The 26,775-nt window shown below is 41.0% G+C and overlaps 2 protein-coding genes across 2 annotated transcripts in view; both read left to right on the top strand.

Moving 5' to 3' along the window:
- Positions 1–3,693, top strand: part of LOC142946905 (capping protein, Arp2/3 and myosin-I linker protein 3-like) — a 28,861-nt gene extending 25,168 nt beyond the window's left edge. Inside the window, exons 34-40 of the mRNA XM_076088528.1 lie at positions 150–348; positions 939–1,674; positions 1,785–1,894; positions 2,100–2,226; positions 2,986–3,057; positions 3,231–3,338; positions 3,653–3,693. Of these exons, the coding sequence (XP_075944643.1) occupies positions 150–348; positions 939–1,674; positions 1,785–1,894; positions 2,100–2,226; positions 2,986–3,057; positions 3,231–3,338; positions 3,653–3,693 (1,393 nt within the window). The remainder of the gene's footprint in view (positions 1–149; positions 349–938; positions 1,675–1,784; positions 1,895–2,099; positions 2,227–2,985; positions 3,058–3,230; positions 3,339–3,652) is intronic.
- Positions 3,694–22,836: 19,143 nt separating this feature from the next.
- nrl (neural retina leucine zipper) lies at positions 22,837–26,287 on the top strand. The gene is made up of 4 exons (XM_076088527.1): positions 22,837–23,704; positions 23,812–24,099; positions 25,708–25,923; positions 26,123–26,287. Exons 1-4 carry the CDS (start codon positions 23,087–23,089, stop codon positions 26,285–26,287), a joined length of 1,287 nt encoding a protein of 428 aa, XP_075944642.1. The 5' UTR covers positions 22,837–23,086.
- Positions 26,288–26,775: the final 488 nt, after the last annotated feature.

The following is a 26,775-nucleotide window of genomic DNA, read 5'->3' as shown; positions in this document are numbered from 1 at the left end:
AGAGAGCAAGATGGCTGATTTCTGCCAGCAAAAAGATACTTCTTAATCACACTGTTCTCAGAGCTAACTTCATTCTGTATTTTGAATCTTTAGAAATATCAGCAGTTTTTCCTGCAGCCCTAACATCTTCAGTGTCTCCTAACTTTTAGGACAGCCACAGAGAACATTTACACACTCCTTCAGCCTCCGAGGTCCGCTGCCAGAGCTGGATCTCCCGGCGAAGTGGCTGATGGGAAAAATAATGACCTCCAGGGGACAAATACTCTCGTTTTGAGTCCGCCGCCAGTGCCGGTCCTCCCTCTCTCGGGCGCCGGAGGAAGCAAACACCCTGTTTATTCTCCCAGAGAGGTAAAGTCAGTGGCACCCGCCCAACCCTGTCCCCCAACAATGACGTTCCCATACAAAACAAAAACTGCCCCCTAATTTATGTTTCATGGGGCACACATTTTTTCCTGGATTACAGTTTGACACAGTTTAAAACACTTGGTTAACAATGTAAATTTAAACATAGGTTTAGGCAACGAGAGCACTACTTGGTTAGGTTTAGGCAACGATAGCACTACTTGGTTAGGTTTAGGCAACGATAGCACTACTTGGTTAGGTTTAGGCAACGATAGCACTACTTGGTTAGGTTTAGGCAACAAGAGTACTTTTGTTTCACACGGGACGTCCCGTGTATTTTGAGCCATCCACCACCCCGACCTCCTGCCTAAGCGGACTTCCTTCCTTCTTTTGAAACTTATTTGTGAAACATCAAAAGCAAACGTGATCCAAGACAAAATATGTTTCCTGCAAAATGAAATTCGCGATCACGTTTCATTGTATGGGATGTGAGGTTTAGGACACACGTCTGGACCCGCCACAAGTATTCACTGTTACTAGAAGTTTTCCTCGGGGTGCGATCTTCTCTTTTGCCTCTTCTTGTTGTGTTTCAGCAGAAATCAGAAGTGGATGCTGTGTTTGAACATCCGTTAGAGGCGGACAAGTACTGGGTGGACGACAAACAAAGGAGTACGGTGGTTCTGCATTCAGACAAGCCGTGGCTGGAAGCGAGGCCGACCGACCAGCACGCAGAGAAACTGCGGTTTGAAAGAACTCTTGGAGAGCCGAGGACGGCGGAGAGACAGACAGACCGGTTGTGGACTGAGAGCAGACACCCGGACAGACACATGGACAGACAGTGGACTGTGGACAGACACACCCAACGGCAGATCGACAGAAAGATAGAAAGACAGTGGATGGGCGGCAGGCAGATAGACAGGTCGTGGTCGGAACACAGGCCGATGGACACTCAACAGGTGGACAATCAGTGGACGGAGAGCAGACAAGCGAGCAGGAAGTCGGAGAGACAAGTGCAGACGCTTCATTTGGCTCAAAGGCCGCTGCCTCCGTACCCGTCGGACAGGACGCCCTCGCCCAAACAGGAAATGGATCCTCTGAAGAGCGCCGAGGCGGCGGCGGCGGCTGCAGACGGGCATCAGCCGGACGCCCAGGGGGACAGACAAATGTGTCCCGACGCCAGCGGAGGGTTTACGGAGGGATGGAGGAGCAGCGTTGGAGGAGGACGAGCTGCTCCCTGTGCATCTAAACCCGATCCCCCGCCGCAAAGCAGCAAACCCAGCATGTCCAAACTGAGGCAGAGACATCGTCTCGAGAGCTTAGACGCTCTACCAGGTACCTCACTTTGGAAAGGACGTCTTAGCTTTTGTAAAAAAAGAGGTTTTAGCTGCCATGGTGGCCACAGACCTACATGCGAGTGACGGTGATTTCTTTTTGATTCGCAGGTACAGAGGAGGAGGAAGGAGATGTAGAGAAGGATCCTGGAAAGACGGAAAAGAAAGAGAGAGAAAAAAGAAGAGACTCGGAGGGTCATCCTCCTCCGATCCCAGAAAAGGTGTGCATTTAAAAGCCATGCATGGTTCGGTGTGTCCCGTTTGTTCTGTGTAAAAAAGTATATATATATATAGATATAGATAGATATAGATAGATATATATATATCTAAGTACATCAATGGTTACTGTAAATCTACAGAGAATATGCCGATTGCAATAATTGTCTTTTTGATTTGTTATTTTTTCTTCTGGTCCACAACAAACAGCCAAAGACGTCCTCGTATGGGATTTTTCCAAAAGAATCAGCCAATGAGAGGAGCTTACCTCCTCCTCCTGTGCCACCTCCAGTTCACAAGCCCGTGCATGGATTACCAGACAGAGCTGCAAGTCAAGGTAACTCTAATTATGAGAAGAGAAAATGTTTTCAGCATTTTCAGCATTGCTGAACTGCCTGACTTTGACATCACAGTACACGTTGTGCTTTTTGTTCAAAATCTTATTTGGTTATATCAAGGTGCAGATGAACAGCTCAACTTGCAGAAAACTTTAAATGGACCATCATTTAGTCAATGAACATCACGTTATTGAAGGAGACTTGAAACTGAGATTGGGACGGGCTGTTATCATACAGCGTTCGTAGCTTTACCTACGAATAATGAATGCGCTGTAGTTCAAGAAGTCAACGTTGATTTATTTGTCATGTAACTTCGGTACTTCAGTAACAGCACTTCGGTCATTATTTCGAATCCAAACCACGATCGTTTGCCTAAACCTAACTAAGTTGTTTCCCGTGAAGATAGTTTATTTTGAAAAGACAGTTTGCTTGTAACAAATGGACATTGACACGTGTTGAATAACTTTTCATACGACATCATAAGAACCGCAGTATGAGGATACGTTGACTGAGACCATAAACTCATGTTTACAATGTTTACTGAGGTAATAAATCAAGAGAGAAGTAGAGTCATTTTCTCATAGACTTCTATACAATCACAGTCGCCGCCCCCTGGTGGACACTAGAGAGAATGCAGGTTATAGACACTTAAACTGTCATTGGCTTTACTTTTCAGAACCGGAGGACCCGCCTTTAAAATATCTAATACTTATGTTCCTCATTACATGTAAACTAATTAGTCTTTCGTACCTGTTCAGGTGAAGAAGGACTGCGACCTCAGGCACCGATGAAACCACAGAGAAACAGAAAGGCCGTGTCTTGTGACGCAGGTGCAACTCGTCTTTTCTCCATCACAGTATACACAATTATTACACAATTAACAACAACTTTCTACACGGTGTTATATATTAACGTTGGGTATTTATGTATATACGTTTATCTGTGTGTAACGCGTCTGTATCTAACTGTTCATTTGTGTTTTTTTTGTCCTCACTGAACTCAGGCACTGACAGGGAAAGCCCTAATAACGTTGAGAAGCCCCCAAATCGCAAACCCCCCGTGAAAAAACCTAGACTACCCCAAAACAGAAATAAGTCACTGGAGTTGTCTGGTACACGTCTCTGTATTTATTTATATGTGTGTGTGTGTGTGTGTGTGTGTGTGTGTGTGTGTGTGCGTGTGTAGCAGATGTTACTAAGTGTGAGTAAAGTGGTAATAAAACCACAATATGTGTTGCTGTTAAGGAACATGATTGTTAAATTGCAAAACAACGATAATTCAGTGGACTCTTTACTGTACATGTCTATATGTTGTGACCTGATACTATGTTGTATTGCTGAACCATAGATAGATAGATATATATATATATTGTTTTGATAATAGTCCCTGCCAATGATCCGTTTCCTGTCCTCTTCTATTTCACAGACAGCCTCGACTCAGCCTCTGGTCACAGCGAGCTGTTGTGATGCCGGGGAAAAAATAATTCACCCCGACGCTGTCCGGCTGAAGCGTTTTCATGACACCTGCGGAACATTTCATTTCAACGAGGAAAACAAAGAAGATAAAAAAGAACATACGAGGAGGGGAGAGCCAGACAGACATCATAAAGCATCAATAACTCGCTTCTGTTGAAACGCTCACTTTCCTTAAAGGAATAGTTAGAATGTTGATGTGTGTGTATGAGGTTCTCCTCCACAGTCAGGGTTCTACTGCAGTAGATGAGTTCCTAGAAACAGACAGGAGAACCAGCACGGGAGCAAAGTAATGTTCTGCTGTGGACGTATGTTAGACTCTAACAGAATGTCTCTCAGTTGAAGTGAAGCTATATTCCGAATGTCTTCACCTCTTCACCTTGCTGTCAGACAGACCTTTCTGAGGGGAACTCAAGCTGTTATCTATGATCTCTACAAACACACCAGACTCCATTCACTCAAACACTGATTCTACCTCTCAGGACACGGGGGTTCGTGCCTCCATCGATTGATTGTTGTGTTTTTAAAGGGTTAGTTCAGATTCAACAAAGTCACACAATAATGGTATACTTATGTATTTACGTTTATCTGTGTGTAAAGCGTCTGTATCAACTGTTAGTTTCAGTTTTTTTGTTATCACTGAACTTGAGGTAGACCAGCAGCTCCTGTGTGTTTCTATGAACTCATCTACTGCAGTAGAACCCTGACTGTGGAGGAGAACCTCATACACACACACTACAGAACATCTAAACTATCCCTCTAGTGTCACGTTCCTCCCTCTTCACCCAGACTGTCTTTGCTTTCCCCTCACATGAAAACTCTTTGTGTGGCTTCAGTATTTTGAACAGTATTTGCTACTTTAGAAAACCCAAACGATCATCGTCTGTGTGCGTCTGTGGGCCGAGTGTTGGAGCGCTGTGGCTTTGCTAGACAGAAAAATAAAAACAAAGTAACGTCTTTATTAGAATGTGATTTCTTAAACCTGCGATGCATCTCTGACTGCTGATGCAGCTGATTGCCTTTGGTTGACACTTGAAAATGAGTTGCTTCTTATCAGATGAAACTTGATGATTTATATCTAGTTTTGCTTTCAGGGAACTGAAAGGTAATATATTTTATAGAGAAAAATAAATATTATGTATGAGCACCCTCACTGTATGAATAAAACACTAATGGAAAACTACTACGACTCTTACTGTGTCATCGTTAGCTGTTGTTAGTGCTAGTTAGCTCAACCCGGATGTGGTTTTTACGGTGCAGTTAGATGAATCATTAAATGTATTGTTTCATAACATGTTAATTAGAGGATTTAGGAGAGGAAAGTCACTTAAGTAGCTTAAGATCACAAACGGTCCTATGTGGACGGAGTTTGACCAGAAAGTTGAGGTTAGTGATTTTAAATGTACCTCGAGGCCGACTCTATGGGGATCATTTTAGGGTATTATTGTAAAATGATAAATATTTCTTGGTTGTAAAATGAAAGCCTACATTAGAACATTGGACTAAGAGACTGACACAGATGTTAATGGAAGAAATGACGGCACAATCTTAAATGAGAAAAGATTTAGTGTGGAGATGGACACACATTTATGTAATTTCAGAAGGAAATATTGTACTTTTTACTGCACTACATTTAATTATCTGACCGCTTTAGTTACTTGTTAATTTACTAATTAAGATTAATGCAGAGAAAACATATGAAGAGTTTGACTATGAGAGCAACTGTTTTTGTGATAATCGTTTTTCATGGTTCCAACTTCTCAAATGTGAAGATTTGCTGATTTTCCTTTTAATTATATTAATCATTTTAATGTATTTATTTTTTTAATATAAACTCTTGAGGTTTGGACTGTTAGTTGAACAAAACAAACATTGTGAAGGTTTCACTCTGGGCTCACGATCGATCAATCAATCGATCACTGGGGGAAATATTCAACAGATTAAATGATAATTAAAATAACTTAGTTAATAGTTCAAAAGTAATAATAAAAAAGGTAAAGATTTAATATACAATAGCACAACAGTCACAGTGGACATTTTAATACTTTTAATACTTTTCCCAATTGTACTTTTACTTTAGTAACATTTCGATGCAGCACTTTAACTTGTAACAGTATTTTAAAGTGTAGTAGTCGTACTTGCACTTAAGTTTAGGATCTGAATACTTCCTCCACCACTGCCTTTGCGCGCCTTTAATCATTACTAATTAATGTGTAATTGGTTCACCATCACCCTAAAAGTTAAATGAATGAAGGTTAATAACATCTAAAGACCTCCAGCAGTCTGATGTCGATGATCACGTGTTTGATGCTAAATTTACTTTCTGACTTCAGAAATGCACCTCACCAGTTGGTATGGCAACCTCATATATTCAGAAGTCAAAGAATGTGAGAAACAGCAGGGGGCGACTGATGCCTACGAATGAGGCAGGCAGACACACACACACACACACACACGAATGATTTCAGTCTCACAGGTTGTCATTAGCAACCGTGTGGTGACCTTTCTCTTGCAGAGATGCTGTAACATAACGAGTCAGATCGGAGTCACTGCCAGAGAGAGGAAACCTTCACGGTTTGGTCACATTTAGATTTCCTGTTTCTTTAACGAGCAAACAGCCTCTGGGGAAATGTTGAGCAGCGTTTTAAAGATGACTGAGAATCATTTATGTGACAATGTGAGGGGGAAAGAAATCCTGTAAGTCATCATGACGAGAACCTGTACTCAAAATGTACTCCAAGTACTGAGTTAGTATCGCAAAATAATGACTTAGTATCTCAAAATAATGACTTAGTATCTCAAAGTAATGACAAGCCTTCTCAAAATAATGATTAGTATCTCAAGTAGTGACTTAGTATCTCAAAATAATCCCTGAGTATCTCAAATGACTAAGTAGGGACATAAGTAGTGACCTAGTAACTCTAAAAAATTACTTTTATTATTTAGAGACATTAAGTCATTATTTTGAGATACTAAGCCATTATTTTGAAATACTAAGTCACTTAAGTAGCTTAAGATCACAAACGGTCCTATGTGGACGGAGTTTGACCAGAAAAATTTAGAAATACTAAGTCATTATTTAGAGATACTAAGCCATTATTTTCAAAATAATGGCTTAGTATTTTGAAATACTAAGCCATTATTTTGAGATAGTAAGTCATTATTTCTAGACATTAAGCCATTATTTAGAGACATTAAGCCATTATTTAGAGACATTAAGCCATTATTTTGAGATAGTAAGTCATTATTTCTAGACGCTAAGGCATTATAATGACTTGCAGGATCTTACATTAGACAAAGTTTTAATTTTTTTTTTTTCTTTAACTAGATGAAATGGGCTTCCGTATATTTTGCCCTGTTATAAACTGTTTTCTCTCTTCCCCAGATGTCATGGCTACTTAAATGCGGGAGATACTCCACGTGTGAACTTTAATTGATCTATTCAATCATTCAGCCTCGGTTTCCTTGTTAATTAATCACTGCAGTTTTCCAGATAGAAGATGATTTAATATCCTCTCTCTCAGCCCAGTGTGTGAGCGGCAAGCAAGTCTCTCCTGAAGCAATTTAACATCTCAAATCCTGATGTATGGTGAGATCACAGGCAGTGCATTGGCAGTCTCCGAAACAATGACTTCATAACAGTACAGTGAAATATATCCCTGGTGTTGGTTTGAACTATTACTCCCACTCCACCTTGAATAATGTGGAGTCCACAGTGGTGAGTCCTCTCATGTAATCATATTCCCCAAAATGAATGTGCCCACTGTTATTGATGAGCTGTCAATAAACAAAGAAGCTGCAGAAAGTAGAGCTTTGAGAACTTTAAATAGACGGGAAAGTTCACAATGTGCGGTGAAAGTTTAAATGTTTTAACACACAAAAGTATAAATAATTCGATTTGATTTGTATTTCTTTCTTTTTTTAAGAACACCTTTCAAGCTACATTTTCTTGATGAATACTTTGCATCTCAACAAATGTTCTTAAAAATAATTACAGATGATCATTATTTTGAGCAAAGACACAATTTTCTTGTCCCCGACAACGTCAACCAAAAAGTGTAGCGAGGAGAATATCTTCTGAGTCCTCGCGCCTGAAATATGAACTGACATTTTCGACAGTAAGATTCCTTCGGCTGTCATTTGCGCCTTATTCTTTCACAGCTGATGTGAAATACACATCACATCACGCAGGAGGCACCCGAACACATCCTACCCCTCTCATCCTTCTGCTGCAGTTACCAGGCAACATGATCGCATAAAAGGCCGAGGGAAGAGAGGAGCCGGAGAGAGAGAACATGTGTGGGTAGAGGAGAAAGAAATGCGTGAAAATAAAAAAAGGATGCAGGCAGTCCACAGCCATGTGCATGAGTGTGCTCACACAATAACTCACGGAATACAGATCCTCTCCTCTTCCTTCCGGCTCGAAGGAGGATCCTCCGTGTGAGAGAAAAGGTCGTAAAGACTCGTGAGGCTCAGTTCTGTTAAGAAAAACACAGAATAAAACGGTTTACTTCTACACACAGTAAAGCTACTAAACTGGCCTGATACAAGTATTTTATCCTATTTATATCCTTATTATTATATTATTATAAAGTATTATTTTCATTATTATTTATTTGACCTTATAATTAACATTATTTCCTTATTTTTTTCTTTATTCTTAATAATATTCTTATAAATAATAATAATATTTTTGTCTTTAATTATTTTGCCCTGTTATCATTGCTTTTATAATACTTTTATTATTATTATTATTATTATTATGTGTTGTATGAACTTACTTATCAACATTATCATTACCATTTATTTATACATTTCTCTCTCCTCTTTCTCCTCAACCATACCTGCACATTCCTCTGGTCACAGTTATTCCTATATGAATGTATGACACACGCTTACACCACACACCTTCATACAATACTCCCTCGAACAAAAAACCTGCACCATATTAAGTCTGTTTGTACGTCGTTTTCTGTTATTGTCTGTATATTTCGTTACACCTTTGTCTGTCTAATTCTTAAACCTGTGTGTACTCTGTCACACTGACTAAATTAAAATAAATAAAACAAGGATTCCGTCCTGAATGAGGTTTGTTAATTAAACACGAACAAGCTGTGAGAGCTTATTTGCATGTGGCTCCTCGCAGCGGAGCCTGCTGGATGGATCATATTCGTGCCACAGCAGCTACACTGGAAATGACTCATGCAGGCAGACAACGATGAGCTGCAGTGCAATTAAATGTAATTACAACCATGTCTACAAAAAAAGGTCATGAGTGAGCTGTTCAGCTAGGTCGTCATGGGAACTGTCTCCCTAATGGCTGAGAGACGGCTGCCTCAGGACTCACCTTACGGCCTCGGCAGCCTCAAACGCAACCAGTCGCCTTATGGCCTCTGAAGCCTCAAACAGAACCAGTCACCTTACGGCCTTAGCAGCCTCAAACACAACCAGTAAAATGGTAGCAATCTTAAATGCTATTATTTAAACACACACTGACATAAATGCATACCTGAGCTTACACACACACACACACACATGCATGCATGCGTTTATATTTGACAGAATGATCAGTGAATCTAAAATGCTGCACCGTTAGTCATGTGCGTGCATAATAACAACTGAACATAACTGCAGGTGCACTGCGGAGGAGCTAAAGCCTCAATTGAATGCCTCCTCTTACTGAAGTTCATCATTCCTGTAAATAAATGGATCGTTATACATTTTTATTTTAAGTTCCCTCCTCGTTAAATCATCGTAATCCTGCAGGAGGACGATGGAGGAGAGAATAATCAGTGTGTGAGGACAGAGGGAGGGCTGCAGAGGGGCAGTGAATGAACAGATTTAATGTCATCTCTCAGTCTGGGAGAGGAGCCAACGTATCGACCACCTTAATCCCTTCATCCCTCTCTTCCTCCTCCTCCTCATCCTCCCTAACCTCTCTGTCTGCTGCCACCCCCTGATTTCCATCTCTGCTCATCTGCGTATTTTTGTTTTGTTTTTAAGATTAAAGTTGTGCTTCCCGTTTGGTTGTTTGGTTGTATTGTTCAGTGTTGATGTGAGCTTGGACATTTTTAAGCCGCCTCTTTAGATTCAGATTTTTACTGTTGTACATTAATTACACGAAAAAGATTGTTGCGGGTCACAGTGATTTACGAGCAACGTTTTGACATTGATGAAGGCAAATAAAGATTTATTCATGGTTATGTCGCAAATATGCTGTGAGGGAAATTTCATCAGTGTGGCTATATACATTATCCCAATAATGGAAATTCACCAAGATCAACTTGGTGATCAACTATATATATATATATATATATATTTATTTATTTATTTATTTATTTATTTTATTTATTTATTTATTTATTTATATTTTATTTATTTATTTATTTATTTTTTTTTTTTAATCGGGATTCGCAGCGACCTGTCAATCACAGTAGCCCCGCCCTAAAGCATCCCCTGCTTTATGGTCTGTTTGACTCTAAATGGACCATAATGTACTAAATGAACATCATGCTGTATTGAAGGAGACTTGAAACTAGAGATTGAGACCATAAACTCATGTTTACAATGTTTACTGAGGTAATAAATCAAGAGAGAAGTAGAGTCATTTTCTCATAGACTTCTATACAACCAGAGGAGTCGCCCCCTGCTGGACACTAGAGAGAATGCAGCTTTAACACATGAAGCAAAGGCATCACTCGGCAGAACCGAGGTTGCCGCCTGTTTTTTGCAACATTGTTAAGGTAGTTGTTTACTTACGGTAGTTACGTTACTTAGTTACGTTATGTTGTTACAGTTGTTATTTTAAACACAAACCTTTTCTAACATTAGCCGTAACCTTAACATGTTTTTGTTGCCGAAACCTAACCGATCGTTTCATAACTTTAACTACGTGTCATTGTACGTTTCTGAAAGCATCACACGAAGATGAAAACGTATTTTCGGTTTAGACATATTGCGCGGTTTGCAGAAACACACCATAATCCGTTTAGTGGCAAACTTCAGCAAAGGATTAAACACCCAAATGACCGAATTAACCTCCAGCAGCACTCACAGACCTGGCATTGACCAAATGGCAGTGATATGATCACGATTAAGTGCGTTCATTGATCTGAGGTGGGGATAGACAGTTGAGGCTGGGTGAGGTAATAGCAGGGGTACGGACAGCTTATGTCTACATTACAGATGGTTTATGAACGCACGGGTATCTGTTAATCTGACACTAGTTTCTGGGGGAGAATCAGCGCTAATCCTATGACTAGCCCGATTAGTCCACTCACAATGAGACCACGCGAGTAAACAAACTTAACGCACACAGACACAAACAACAAAGACAGACTACCATGAAAAATCGATAAAAGACAGTAAATAGTAAGAGGTATGAAATGCGTAACCTTGTAGCTACACGAGCTCAAAGTCAGACTTCAATGGGCCGTTTAAAGCTTAGCAGTTGAAGTGATGGATTAGATGTTACAAAAACACTGAGATTAGAAGCAGCCAGGAGAAGGGGGAGCGACGGAAGGTATACGATAAACAAATGCTTTACTTCGGAGATGAAGACGATGTAACAGAATGTGTCTGGGTGTATGAAAACATCACAGCATGTTTGTTTACGTCATAAATGATATCTTAAAATCAATTAGAAGAGTAATTTGTGAGTTTTTATGGACACATTAGAACAACCAGCAGAAACATTTACAGTATGAGTGCTAAACATACAGTGTACTGTGTATAGCATACGGGAGGTTGATGGACGCCGCTAATGCTTCGCTTCACAGAAGACATTTTGCCAAAAATGACAGAAATCGATGATGGCTGGATTCCATTTAGCTGGTTCAGTTTAAAGGCAGGGTTGGTCATCTTAAAACCTGTACGAGTACCCTAGATTTAAAAATGATCAAACTGAAAAACTCAGGCCTCCTTCCAAAGTTACTCCCCCAAAATTATAAATTTGAACGTAAACAATGAACATGGATATTGTTGGTACTCACAGCTGACTTCTTGGGCCCTAGCCCTATTTTTAGTCGCCCCCTGGTGGACATTAGAGAGAATGCAGGTTTTAGGCAGTTCTTCAATGGCTTCACTCGGCAGAACCGGACACACACCTAAGCCACTCCCATAGTTCCTCAATGGACACTGATTGGTCTGAACCACTGGACATAAACACATTACTTGAAACCTGACAAGATGGATTTTTTAATGGGGGTCACACTAGCACCAACAGACTATATCAAGACTCAGGGCAGATAGAAGAAAAGGTCTTACTTGTAAGCAGGGGTTTGGTACACAGGAGATCAGTCCACAGTAGGCAAAATTATCCCAAAACGCAAAGGTGGAGTCAAAATACACTGAAGCAAGGTCTAAATAACACTAGACATGAGGTCTATAACACTGGAAAAAAAATGAGGAAAAGGTGGAACGCTAAACTGTGAAAAGCTAAGACCAACTGGCAACAGAGAAGAGGAGCTCAAAGACCAACAACACAGGGAAGGAAGGGCAATGAGGGACAGGTGAAACTAATCAGGTTAGGATAGGTGATCAAACAGGCAGGAAACACACACAAGGGCAGGAAGTGAAGCACGTGAATCGAGAGACAAGGTGAGTATTTCAAAATAAAACAGGTAACACTTAACTCTAACGTAGGAGCTGAGCAGATCACAACAATTGTGAGGGAACCGATATATTGCTGTGGAGGCACAAATCTAACAAATAAAACCCAAACTGGATGGATAGAGTTAAAGAATATATATATATATATATATATATATATATATGTGTGTTTAATTTGGGTGAACTAACCCTTTACAGTAAATGTTCTTCCAGTGTTTGCATTGTTTTCTTTCTACCCCTTTATCACTTAAACTTTTTCACCAATTCCATTAAAGTTTTGTCATTTATTATCATTATCATTAGATAAATCAAACTATCAAAATATGTTTTTTGTCTTAAGGCTTTCACACACTGTTTTCTTACGTTAGTAAGTTTGAACGTCAATATATTGTTTTTGAAAGGTTGTTTTTTTTGATAAATACTTTCACATGGAGCAGGAATTTTACTCAAAAGCAACAGACTTTATTTCTCGGAACAAAATTAAACAAATCAACCAATCACATTGTGCGGAACGAGTTGAGTTACACCTTTAATAGAAAACAACAACATGGAGGTTTTGTAGTCTGAACCAAGACAGCAAACTTTATTACTCCTTTCAACCTTGACAACCAGACGAGTTTCGATCCTTCCGTTTTTACCTTTCACAATAAAAGCCCGAAACGTTTTATATTCGTGGTGAGAATTTAGTATTTTCGTGCAGTTTATCCGTCATTATTCGTCAATATTTGCCGTGTGTGTGTATGTGTGTGTGTGTAGAGAGTGAAGGAGACGGATCCTCAGAGCGAGGGAGTTAGGGAGGGGGTCTTGAGGTGAGACGAGTAATCCTGTTGCTTGTATCAGAGTTAGCGGGGATTAGGACATGTATCTGTGGGATAAGGCCGAGGTAGAGGGACAACTACCATCTGTCCAAACAGTCCAGGCCTGTCCTCAACTCTGTCACTCTCTCACCCTCTGTCCTGTCCCTTAAAATCTGCTTCAGTGTCCTCCTGAGTTTCTCCCGTTTCGTGACCCCACGTTGCCCTTAGAGCCTCTCGGAGGGTAAAAGCTGGAGGACATGAAACCGGGTTTACAAGGTGTTTGGGCAATGATATGAGATGCTCCAGCTTCAAGGATCAAATTCACCCAAATCACCAAACCATTTTGTTTTTTTCACATGCAGATAGTTGAGGTTTTATCAGTTGAGGTTTTGAGATATCTGCCTTTGAAGTTTCTGCTGTGAAGTGAATTTAACGGAGGAGGAAGTGATCTAGTTTATGGTGCTCACAGCATTTAAGAATAATATTTAAAAACCTGGCTACTCTGGATAATTGATAGGCCACTTATATCTCTCTACCTCCATATAAATATATTCAGACTTTGCTGCTGTAAAAACATCACGATGGACTATTTCCTGAACGGGGACATTAACTTCCTGGAGTCTCCGCTGGTTGCCTGTGACGACATGACACCTTGAAGAAAAACATTACACACTTCCCAAAACTATTCCCTTTAAAATCTAGCTGATGGCCAGCGCTAAAAGGGCCTAAAATCTTTCCCATTTAGTCGTGTTTTCATTCAATTGTGAAGCGAATTTTAAGCAAACTTTCGAAAATGTCGTGAATAGGAAATGCGAATTCCGAGCGGTGACGTAAAACAGTAGAATCCATTTGGATTTTCCGAATTAGGATTTATGCCGAATATAGCATTTTGCAATGAAGACATATGGGATATATCGACATTATTCTGGTTTTAGGAGCATTCTTTGGACATGTATACAGCGCATTTAGAATTCTCAATTTGTGTTTTTACTGCAGTTTGCAGCCGATCTGTGTGTTGCACACAAACCTATAGCCAACAGTTTGCAAGGGTGGAGTGGAGATGCAAACAAAAGCCCACATTTCTGGTAGGAAGGAGAAACACATACTTTTAAAAAATATGAAAGACTTGAACAGCAACAGGTTTTTGGATCGGCGCAAAAACATCGAAACGCCGACCTTTTCATGGTGGTTGAAGGAATGAGAGTCCACCAGTGGTGAAAAACTTAAGAAAAGAACCCATATTTGAATTGTTATATTTACGGCTGCATGCAAACAGGAATATTAATGGATATTCATTTTTCATGAGACATGTAAACAGCTTAGAAGGAATATTACTTTTTCGAATGAGGGCAAAAACTGCAATATTTTGTGCATGTAAACATAGTGAGTGTGTATTTTTCTTTGCTGGACGCAGTAACTTCCTATCTACACATATTTCCCAAAATGTTAAACTATCCCTTTAAAATGTAATATCCCACCAACAACCGCTGCCCAAAGGTACAAAAGTGCTTCCAGAAACATGAGCACAGGGCATTTGTGGGAATGCTTGTAAAGTTAAATTAAAATAAAGGAAATACACAACCTGCAATCAGAAAACAACCACTACAGCATCTACTCACTACTGCTACCGCTACACCATTACGATAATCACAGTGCGGGATCCTAACGGGCTAATTACTTAAATACGCCTCTGGAAATGAGACTGCAGGAGAGCTTTGAACGGTAGAATGTCGTCCCACCTGAATGTGAGGCGCACTGAGAAGCATCTAAGGGGCTATGGGGGACAAATGTGTGTGTGTGTGTGTGTGTGTGTGTGTGTGTGTGTGTGTGTGTGTGTGTGTGTGTGTGCGTGTGTGTGTGTGCACGGCTGCAGATGCAGGAGGGCTGGTGGTGCGTTCGGCATGAAGCATGAGGTAAGTTCCTCTGTGTCTCTCCCCTCTCTTTGTCCCTCACCCTCATGGGAGGCCCTGTTGGTTTAGCGGCTAAGCTTCGCCCGGAAACACAAATGATGGACAGATAGAGAGGTTAAAAAAAAAAGAAAGAGCGGACGGGAACCTGAAAGAAGAGAGTAGAAACTGTAATAATAGTTGTCATATTTTCCTCATTCTTTCATATATTCTCTACTCGTCACAGATCCTAATTTTGTTTGTTGTCAAACTGCAGTAAAACTGCAGTAAAATCCTGCTTATGAGCCGTTTGTTTACTGTCCAAATCATATTTGTGTCAGCGATATTAACTCACTGATTCCTTAACGAGACGCTATTAAGACACAGAGAGACTCCGGATTAACAAGTTTAGCTTTTAAGGAGCATCGAGAAACGCTAGTTGTGCGTTCCTCTGCTCATCGACAGACTTAACAAAAAAAAAAAACTGAGTTAATTCACAGTTTTTGAGCCTAACTGCAAGAGACGGTGCAGCGTTGAGACACAGGGGCCCAATTTGTGAGAAGAAAAACAAACCCCTTTGGTGGAAATATTGAAATCTTTTCGACAGCTGCACTCTTTGGTTTTTTTCCGCCACGTCGGGGAATTTAGCTAAAAAAGTTCTACTGCGGACAAAAGTTATTTACACTGCTGTTTACTGATGTTGTAGGTACAACAATGTTGTCAGTGAACAATACTTTTGATTGAGATTTCAAAACTACATCCCCGATAGATGAGAATAAATACAGTGAAAGCACAGTTGTACTGCTTTAAAGGAGAGAAACGTCAGCTGCACGTATGACAGCAAAATACTGCTTTATTAAACCCCAAAAAAGTGTCTGATAGACTTCTATACAACCAGAGCACTGAAAATGATGACACTTTTTTCAAATAATGAAATACAGTTATCTACATTAGACACGCCATTCAAAAGTAAGAACCTGTGTTGTTTGCTTTTGTGTCGCTGAGGACGATAATAATTCCAATGAAAAGTCAAGTGGGATCCTTTTATCGTGGTGGACACAGAAATGAAATGCAACCATGTGACTTAAGCAACAGTCACAGCAAGTGACGTAGTATTTAATATTCAAAAAGACCTGTTATGTTGGGGGGGAGGGGAGGTGGGTGGTAAATGGGCTCGTACTTGTATAGAGCTTTTTCTAGTCTTTCGTCCACTCAAAGCGCTTTTACACGACACATCGTTCACCCGTTCACGAGGATTCATCCTCCGATCGAAGGACGACCCGCTCTGCCACTGAGCCACAGTCTTGTCAAGACTTTCAACCAAGACACCAGTGTTGTGGTGTTTATGGTTGTGGTTTTGTTGCCTTAATTTAACTGTACCTAGTTATTTTAGGCCAAACCATGTTTTTCCAAAACCCAAACAAAGTGGTTTTGTTAGGCATTCAGGGCATTTCAAAAACCAGAGATTGAACACTACAAATAGGATGCAGGTTTTTTGCAGCTCTTTGGTGGGCACAACAATGGAGGCCATTTGTGGAGAGAGAGTTAGAGTGGTAATTGATGGAGAGCAGAGCTTCAAGCCGACACCACGCTGCTGGAGAAGCGGGACCGTATTGCTGGACCCGCTGGAGGGAAGGGAGGCACGGGAGAACCAGAACCAGGACTGAGCGGGGACTGTCAGATCCTGCTGCAGTAAAGTGAGAGGTTTCCTAAAGGGAGTCTGGTGCTCAGAAACACTACCACTTTAGTCCACAGGGACCGCCACAATCAACACAAAATGAAAGTTCCTCTAGTAGCTTTAAGTAAAAGCAGAAATACTATAGTGTAAAAATACTACGTTAAATATCCTGCATTCAAAATATCATTAAGAGAAAAGTACTATGAGCAAAATGTACTGCGAGTGTTATATTATTTGTATTAAGTTGCATTACTGGATATAATCACTTAATGCAGGTTGTCAATGTAGAGTCATTTGATTGGTTTAATGGTCAAGTATTACATTTCAAATGCTCATCATATATAGTAGATCAAATTAAAATACTCAAGAAAAAGCACCTCACAATTGTACTTGAACAGTAAGTAGAGTAAATGTATTTAGTTACATTCAACCAATGCTAGATATAAACTCAATCAAGGAAATAAGCCTTTGTTTCCTGGTTTTATTCTGGTGTCCCAGCCTGTATATTTTGTGGACATCACTTGTTCAGTAGCCATTAGCGTCCACTGTGAGGCAGTACGGAGTCTACAGTCCAACGTATGTCAACTCAAGTGTCAAGAACAACTTTAGTTTTCCTCTCTGTCTGACTCTCAGGATGACAAACTGAATCTGAGCAGACGTCATGGCGCATTGTTGTGAGCAGACGAGTGTGTAAAAACTGAGCATGTGTGTTACAATTGAGATGATTTAGCATTTGATGAAATACCTGTGTGTGTGTACGTGTGTGTACGTGTGTGCGTGTGTGTGTATGTGTGTGTGTGTGTGTGTGTATGTGTGTGTGTGTGTGTTTGTGTGTGTGATTCCATAACCATGAAGCGAGAGCAAATGGCTCTCATGGTAGTTGTTCTTGTGAGATATTTTTGCTTAATGTCTTGAGCAGTGATAGGCTGTTAGAAGGTAACAAGGTACGAATAGGAGCAATAAAAAAAGCATTAATGGGCGTTTTTAATGGACTATAAATTAGCAGCTATTAGAGATTATTTAATTTAATACTGCACCAAAAAATTAATAATCCATCAAAATAGATATTGTTGCTTATCACTGACATATAACTCACTGTGAAGAAATAAAAAATAATAATTCTGCTGAGCATTTATTATACGGAATGTGTTTTTTCATTAAAACGTAGTCGCATCATCTCAAAACCTGGCGTTTAAAGGGTTAAACTTCTGAAAATAAATGAATATTTGGTAATTATGATCAGGACTGATGTTGGTTAAAACAATTAACTCGGTCAAAGTGTAAAATAATATTGATATATCGTATCATTTAACTACATTAACATATCCCAGCCTCTGATAACCCCCCCAAAAAATGTAGTATATGGAAACAAATTATTTTTGACAGTCACATTATGTAAACAGACGGAAGGAGTAAAATCCCCAAAATAAACAAACATTTGGTTATGATCAGGACTGATGTTGGTTGAAAGATTTAACACAGTGAACACAGTAAAATGAATATATAATATTGTTATGGCTGTTTTATATATAGATAAATATAGATATAGATAGATAGATAGATAGATAGATAGATAAATATATGATTTCATGTTTTTGAAAGTCTCAGTAATTTCCTGAGTTCTGTAGTTTTCATCAACAAACAGGAGGAAATGGAGCATCTGTTGGGGACTATTTTCAGCGGCGGATGAATCCACATTTGGTGCTCTAGTGAGTGTTTGTATGAGGGATTGGATCAAAATAAACGACAGTGTGATGATGATGGTGATGAAGGAACAACAGTGAGGTTGTGAGTTTTTTGGAAGTTCAACCTCAGCTTCAATAATAAGTCTTTAATAAACTGTGAATCCAAAATATACAGACACTCTGCTCCTTACAGACCAAAATGTCCCCATTGGAACAGTCTCGAGCCCTGGCTTCAAAATTGTAGTTTTTACTATTTTCCACCAAATTAAAATAGTTTCTCATGTGAGGCAAATATGTGCTATTCTCCTGGTTTCCACTCGGGGCATTGCTGCTGTATTATGGAGCTCTGCAGGCCAGTTGACCAAACAAAAGTGTACAACTACAATGATGTGTGTGTGTGGGGGGGGAACTTGGCACGACACGTGTGCAATATTTTCACCTTTTCTATGAGAAATAATATGAGGCATAAAAACTACATAATTACACACATCCACTGCCTCTCATAATCACACACACACAGACACACAGACACACACACACACACACACACACACACAGAGACAAGGTTAATTGTTTTCTGCTATTTTCTTGATTTTATGAATCATACCTTTTTCTTATTAATGTCACTATTACTGGATGCTTTAGCAACATCAGCATCAGAATCAGCTTTATTTGCACACGAGCCCATAAAAGAAGGAATCTTTTGCAATTCTCCTGATGTGAAACAGAACAGCAGCTAGAGACAAGGACAAGAAAGCTGAACAAATAGAGTCAACACAGTAAATAAAGGAAAAGGATAGATGAGACTGTTACGCACACAAATAGTGATATATTTATATATATATATGTATATATACATATACATATATATAAAAGCACCAATGAACACATCAAAATGAAACATCTATATACAAGTCACGTTTTCTGTAAGTTAGTGCCAATAAATGAATAAATAAATACTGAATGGTGTGAAACACTGAAGGCGCTGGACAAAAAAAACCCGTCAAGTTACCATCACTGTGACATCATCATCAAGTATGACCTCCTGACCTTTGACAGCTCTGTGTGTTTAGTGTACAAAGTAATCACTGATCCGACTCCTCCCCCATTAAATGAGTTCATATCAGATAGTGGGAGGACGACCAGGATGACCAACAAAGGAGATCTACTGAGTTTGGCCTTCACTATAAGACCAGCACAGTTTTATATAAGAGAGCTGCAGCCTGAGTGACTTTAAACTCAGGATGATGGATAAAAATCAACCCAATCGTGTAGCTCATCAGCTCATCACGCACGAACGCAAACACTTGTGTTTCAATGTTGTTAAATCCTGTAGTTTATGTTGTGCTGCCTTAATGTTATTCTTATAGTGTTGCTGATGTTGTTATCGTATCGTGAATATGTATTGTTGTTAAATTGTTCGTATACTACAGAGATGTTATTGTCTGTTTACAGATGTAAAAACAGCTCATAGCTAACTGTGGTACAGCTAAGAAGCTGAGTGCTGTCCCCAGTCAAATAAATAATAATAATATATATATATATAGAGATATTCTTTGTTATACTCATGCTAATAAAACATGTTGCATTGAGAGAAAAGAGAGAGACAAGGAAACAGAAAGAGAGAAATTCAGATTTAATTAAATGAGAATAGAGACACAGAAATAAAGACAGACAGAGCGAGAGATTTAAACAAACAAAAAAAGAGAGAGAGAGACATTACCAGAGAGTGTGAACATGCCTGTGAACCATGAGAGAGGGATATGGGGGAGAGAGAGAGAGAGAGACAGAAAGAGAGAGACAGACAGAGAGACAGAGAGGGAGAGAGAGAGAGAGAGGGGATTGTTGCAAACAGGGATTTGCAGCAGAGGGGAAAGAAAGAAAGGGGGCAGTGGCACTCAGTGACAGAGTGCTGTGCTATACACACACACACACACACACACCAACACACACTCCGTTTCCTCTGCGTCTCCATTCCAAACGTGTCAGTCAACCCGGTCAGTTGATTATTTGTGTGTGTGTGTGTGTGTGGTGGGGATGTCGAAGAGAGCACGAAACCATCCTTCATCTCTATGACCGACGGTAAGAATCACTTCACTCTCACGCCAGGGCCTTCATCTTTTATCATACTTCTCTCTCTCTCTCTCTCTCTCTCTCTCTCTCTCTCTCTCTCTCTCTCTCGTGTGTGTTGCTGTGTTTTTTTTGCCTTTTGTTTTTGGAGCTGTGACTCCGGTCAAAAGCCGTATTGAGGCCTCCATTGGAGCCCTGTCCCTGTTCGCTTTCCTTTACAGTCCATTTTGAGCCACGGGGGGTGAAACTAATGAGCTGAGCAGCCCAGGAGCTACAAGTCCAAGGTGGACTTTTTAATGAGATGTTCATTTTTGGTGCTAATAACTGTTACATCTGAAGGCCTGTCAGTGTTGTTGGGGGGGAAAGTGCTTTGCTCTTCGGTGGCTTTCTTTTAGTAGTTACCGCTAAAAATATTGAACTTTTTCCCGATGTTCTGAGGGCTGACTTTGTCTTTTGGCTTCGCTGAATGTTTTTAGTTGTTAGATGAACGTTGAGCGTGTTTGTCACATTTAAAACTCTGTTTTCATTTAACTTTTAAGTCCATGCAGAACAAAAGTTTCTCATCTTGAATTTGACCGATCTGGTGTTTTTTTTCGTATATCTATAAAAAGTGTTTTTCCGATTCATTGGAGGACGTCTCGGGCTCCGGATCAAAGCCTGAACCTGATGATTGGATTTGGTCTCTGAGACGAGTGGATCTTTTAAAAGAAAAAACGATTTCAGCCCTCTGAATTCTTGCGCTTTGGTCGGTTATGTGTCCGGTCAGATCTTTCTAGAAATATTATGTTATATCTGTTGTGTGTGTGTGTGTGTGTGTGTGTGTGTGTGTGTGTGTGTGTGTGTGTGTGTGTCTGTGTGTGTGTGTGTGTGTGTGATTGCAATAACCTGCAATCATTTCTACATGGAGATCAATTCAAACACTTGGCAAGCAGAAGATGAGAGATTTTTCTTATGTGTTTTATTTTTAATCACATAGCAGATTAGATATTCATTTAATTCTCCCTTTTACAGATTGGATTCATTGTAACGATTCATTGTTTGTCGCTTTAAATGAAGCGCTTGTTGAACAAATTCTTAAACGTTTAGCGATCTCAAGAAGTTCTGGTTTGTCTGTAAGCGTTGGAAACTTGTGCACGTGTTAGTAAGTGTGCATGCGTTTATAGTCCTTTAACTGTGTGTATAATGTGGTGGTGGGGGGGGGGGGGGGTCGGGTAGATTAGTGTCTCAATATAACAAACAAACAGACTCGCAGAGTCACAGCGTCTAAGTTCACGTTGAACAAAGTCAGAATAAACCTTTTGTCTACGCATTTATCGCACCATCATGTTTGAAACTGAGCTGTGAGGAGACGACTGAGATGTTGAACTGGTTTTGATTTTGATGGTTTATTTTGTATAATAATCCATAAAACATGAGATGATCTCATTAAACAAATGTTATAAATTTTTAAAAAATGGGTACCACTTTCTTATAAGGCTTAATAAAATGCAATTAATGGCTTGATTAATGGTTAGTAAATAATTTACTTCATAGATCAGTTATAAGCCATTTTCTTTTAGCTAGCCCTTTAATTCATTATAGGGACTTAATACACTAACTTACTGTAATAAATGAATGTTAATATGTTGTTAATCTTTTTTAACCTTTATTTAACCAGGATAGTCCCATTGAGACTTTGAATCTCTTTTACAAGGGGTTCCGGGTCAAGACGGCAAGTTTCACTACATAAAGACAGAGAACAGATTTGAAAAACAGTAAGAAGTTAAAAACAGCAGAAAAATGTTTTATTTTAATTACATACAAGAGACGATAGACTTAAAACAGACCAGCAAATTGCGTCAATCAATTCAAAATCTTGCATGCTTAAATTATGCATTTTATATATGTATATATTTTGATGGTCTAACAGTATATTTAAGGGGGCTTTCTGATGGATTTGAGAGTCAGCTGAAAGGGCAAAGCAGGTATAAAGCTAGAGGAGGATTTTACACAACCTGGCAACCAGAAAGTTGTTCTTATTAAAGGCGTTAGTGAAGGATTAAAGGGGAATTAAACACATCACATGCATTAGCTGCTATACTAGCATAAGACACTCAAATCTCCAACTGAACTGGCTGGGGTTAAGTTGCATTGTGGGTAATGTAGGTGGCAGGTGGAAAACGAATATGAAGAAGAATGCGAATGGAATTTTAAAAAAAGACAACACTGGTTCGGCTGTTTTGATTTTGTCCATCCAGAAGCTGACAATCCTATGATAAATCAGTGTAGTACTCTTTTAATACCACTTAATAAAGCCATTGTTTACAGCTTATAAGCCCTTTATAAAGGGTTCCTATAAGAAAGTGGTGCCCAAAATGCTTTATAATAACTTTTTATATATATATTTATACCTGGAAAACTTGTAACACTATTCCTGTCTCTTGTCCCTGTATCTCAAACCCCCTTTTTGTCTTTCTTCCTTCAGGACAAGAGAGACAGAGACAAGGACACGGGGACGTACAGTTCCTCACCGGGGAAACTCACCCACCAGTCTACTTCCTGTCATCACTGCAGCGGTCTATGAGCTGCACTGAGGCAGAGGACTGGACTTTCCAACCATCCTGACACACACAGAAAAAAAGAAAAACAATCTTGTTGAAGCTCCCAGCAGCAGCAGACACCATGTCCTCTCCTTCCCTCCCCATGCCCTCCCTCCCCCCCAGCCCTCTCGCCATGGAGTACCTAAACGACTTTGACCTCCTCAAGTTTGAGGTGAAACCGGACACTCCTCCGCTCCCTCCCCTGTGCGTGTACCCCAAATCTGGCCTCCCGCACGACCCCTCCAGCTCCCCGTACATCGGCCACCCTCCGCAGGACTCCAGCTTGAGCTCGAGCCCTTACAACTCGCTGCCGCCCTCGCCGACACTCAGCGACGCCCACCCGCCACCCTCGGGCTCCTCCTCCCTCTCATCGTCATCCTCCTCCATCTCCTTCCCGCTGTCCATCCCCAACAGCTTCACTTCGGGCATCAGCTCCGGCTCTCAGGGGAACGTGGAGGGCAGCCCATCCCACGGCGGGCCTCAGGGTCCCACCCCGGCCTCGCTGGAGGACCTGATCTGGCTGGCAGCGCTGCAGCAGCAGTTTGGCGGCGAGGTGGCGGGGCCCGCCACGTTGCTAGGGGCCTTGGGAGGAGTGCCAGAGCGAGGGGACAGAGAGAGGGGGCCGGTCAACGGCTTCCTGGGCTGCGAGGACGCTGTGGAGGCTTTGCTGAACTCAGCTGCTGCAGCTGTCAGCTCGCAGGTAAAACAATGCGTCATCTCTGCTTCATTAATTCTTCTCTCTCACACAGAATGTATCTTCTCCACGCTGCCTCCTCTTCATCATCTCCACTCTCTTTCTCTCTACAGTTTCCAGGTCTTTCCCAGAGTTCGAGCAGCAACCTGGGAGACTCCAGCAGCGACAGTGGCGCCGACATCTCCTGCCCCAAAGGTGCGGACATGTGCCATCGCCCACTTGTCTTCCTCTCCTCCGGCGCTCCCTCGCTCCCCAACGCCGGCCTCGCCTCAGCCCCTTACCCACAAGCCCTCAGCCCCCAGGGGCGCCTTCATCACCACCAGCATCACCATCACCACCCGCACCACCCCATGCATGGCAGTCATCACCATCACCATCATCACCATCCACAAATGAATCAGGTACACACTCATCGATCCGTGATTAAACGACAATGACGCTCCAACAGGAGGAGGCGTTCATCAGTAAAACGCAGGAGAGGTGAAAGAATTGAACGGTGACGCGTTGTCACCTTCGAGCGCTGAGCGGCTGGAGAGAGGGATCGTGCAGTGAAGGATTAAGATTAGGACATTAGAACATGGTTATTAATGTCTGTGTACATCTGAAGCGTCGCTTTAAGGATCGCTCTCTGCATGGCAACAATTGGAGAAGATAAATCTTTGTTGCGGCGCAAAGTCTTGATTTCCCATGAAAAAACATACGTTTATCTGTAAGAATATGCCCTCACACCCCATTTTAACCATTCATAAGCACCAAATAAACATTTAATACATGCTTTATAATGCACTATAAAGTAGTTATAATCGTGTATAAGGACATCGTTAAGTGTTAATGTGTGGTATTTGTCAGCAATTATGACTTCTCCTATAAATAAATATTTTATATTATTAACTATGTTTTCATATATTATCCGTGGTGCTCACAGGGCGAGTTATAGATGTTGACAAATGCTGCAGTTTATGACTATGTGTTATTTATTAAACAGTTATGTAGTTCTTCTGTACTTATAAATGCTAAAAAAAAAAGGGGGGTTCTTGTTTTTAGATGTCTCTGTATTTCAAAGTTACGCACAGACATATAATGAGCTCCTAACATTCACACAAGCAAGTCTTTAAACCAATAAATATTCATTTCAACACTTTTGTGTTTGGAGGAAAAATCAATTGTTGCTGATAAAACTCTAAAAGTGTAATTTGAATTGGTAAATAAAGTTTGTAGTTGTGGTCGATCACGATGTCTGGGTGGATCTCTATGTGCAGCACAGCGGGAGCTTATTATGATAATATCTGCTATTATTGCTGCGCGTAATCCTGATAACTGTCACCCACACTTAGTCAGATTACATGACAGATTATGGACATGTGGTGTCGAAATGTGACCCCTGACAGAGACAAACACACACACACACACACACACACACACACACACACACACACACACACACAGTATAACACATCACATGTCCACCAGTCAGTGGCAGACTCACCAGCTGTATGCAGAAAGTCTTCTAGCGTGTAGGGAATCCAATATAGCACTGCATCCTGTTTTCTCCAGATTAGGGGAACCATTCGTGCACTGCATCTCATTTTTTACTACTAGAAGGGCACCCAAGTTTACTCCACTGGAAGGGCGCCCTTGAGGGTACTTTATCATGTTTTCGATACTGGAAAGGCACCCTACGGAACACTAGATCCCGTTTTTTTGACTAAAGGGCACCCAAGAGGGAGGTTTATCCCGTTTTCTCTACTGGAAGGGCACCCTATAGAGGGCACTTTATCCTGTTTTCTCTACTGGAAGGGGGGTACTTTGTCACATACTCTCCACTGGAAAGGTCAGCCGAAAGAGACTTTCATCATGTTTTCTCCACTGGAGTCCACCATTGCCACCAGTCATATCACAGTCATATATTTATGTTAAATCAACTTCACACTCATCCTACTCATCAATCATTTCCAGCATTTGTGTCGTTGCCAATTAATTGCAGCATATTCTCTCCGTCTGCTCGGCAGTGCGGGGCGAATGACCGCTTCTCTGACGAGCAGCTGGTGAGCCTGTCGGTGCGGGAGCTGAACCGACACCTGCGGGGAGTGAGTAAGGATGAGGTGGTACGCTTGAAGCAGAAGCGCCGCACGCTAAAGAACCGAGGCTACGCGCAGTCCTGCCGCTACAAGCGCCTACAGCACCGCCACGCTCTGGAGTCGGAGAAACATGTGCTCACACAACAGGTACGCGCTTGATATTTCACCCCAAGAACTTTATCTGACCCCAAACTTTATCCTAATCTCATCTGTAATTTGGAAATTCAGACAACCCTATATACCCTTCATTCCTGACACTTTATCGAAAGAATAATAAGTGAACATCTTTGCACTGTGGCTCAGCAAAAAGCACAAAGATGTATTATTGTTCTTCTCTCCTCCTCAGTTGGATCAGCTACAGTGTGAGCTGACTCGAGTGCTGAGGGAGAGAGACGCCTACAAGGCTCGCTACGAGAAGCTCCTCAGCACGAACCACGGCATCGGCGGCGACACCGCCCCACCGACCCGCAGCAGCAACCCACCTTCCCCGCCCCCTGACTACTTCCTCTGAGCTTAACCCACAGGGAGAGGAAGAAAAAGACGAATGAGAAGCCAGCCAACGTGGAGCAATCAATGATGAGTAATCAGACTTGGGGAGGAAAAACAAGGATGTGTATGTGTGTACGTGTGTGTGTGTGTGTGTGTGTGTGTGTGCATTTGTGAGTGTGTGTGTGTGTGAGAGAGAGGCATTGGCAGGCAGTTTTGGGGCGATACAACTGTGAAATCCACTGTTAATTCGTAGAGTTAGACTCGGCTCTGGGCTGATTCACGGACTTTTACTTCACTGTGAATGACGGTTGCACAAAAACTTGCTGAGAATGCAACAGTGGACAAACGAGACTATGAAAAATGGATCGAGAGAAAGAAACAGAAGCTTTATCTTGCATTGAAACTTAACAATAGTCCCTGACACTGCTGAGCATTTTATCTGTGCAATATTACAGAGCTGCAATGTACTCTCCCAATGAGTGGTTGAGGCTCAAACTGTAGTTGCGTGTT

Source organism: Anarhichas minor, unplaced genomic scaffold (genome assembly GCF_050575085.1).
Source record: "Anarhichas minor isolate MPS153535 unplaced genomic scaffold, ASM5057508v1 ptg000010l, whole genome shotgun sequence".
Lineage (NCBI taxonomy): Eukaryota > Metazoa > Chordata > Actinopteri > Perciformes > Anarhichadidae > Anarhichas > Anarhichas minor.
Note: the sequence above shows the minus strand (reverse complement) of the source record. Positions and strands in the feature narration are given on the sequence as shown.

Coding starts and splice junctions, on each gene's coding strand:
- nrl (XM_076088527.1), top strand. CDS start 23,087: ATGTCCTCTCCTTCCCTCCCCATGCCCTCCCTCCCCCCCAGCCCTCTC. Junction 23,705..23,811: donor CTGCAGCTGTCAGCTCGCAG/GTAAAACAATGC, acceptor TTCTCTCTACAG/TTTCCAGGTCTTTCCCAGAG. Junction 25,924..26,122: donor AACATGTGCTCACACAACAG/GTACGCGCTTGA, acceptor TCTCCTCCTCAG/TTGGATCAGCTACAGTGTGA.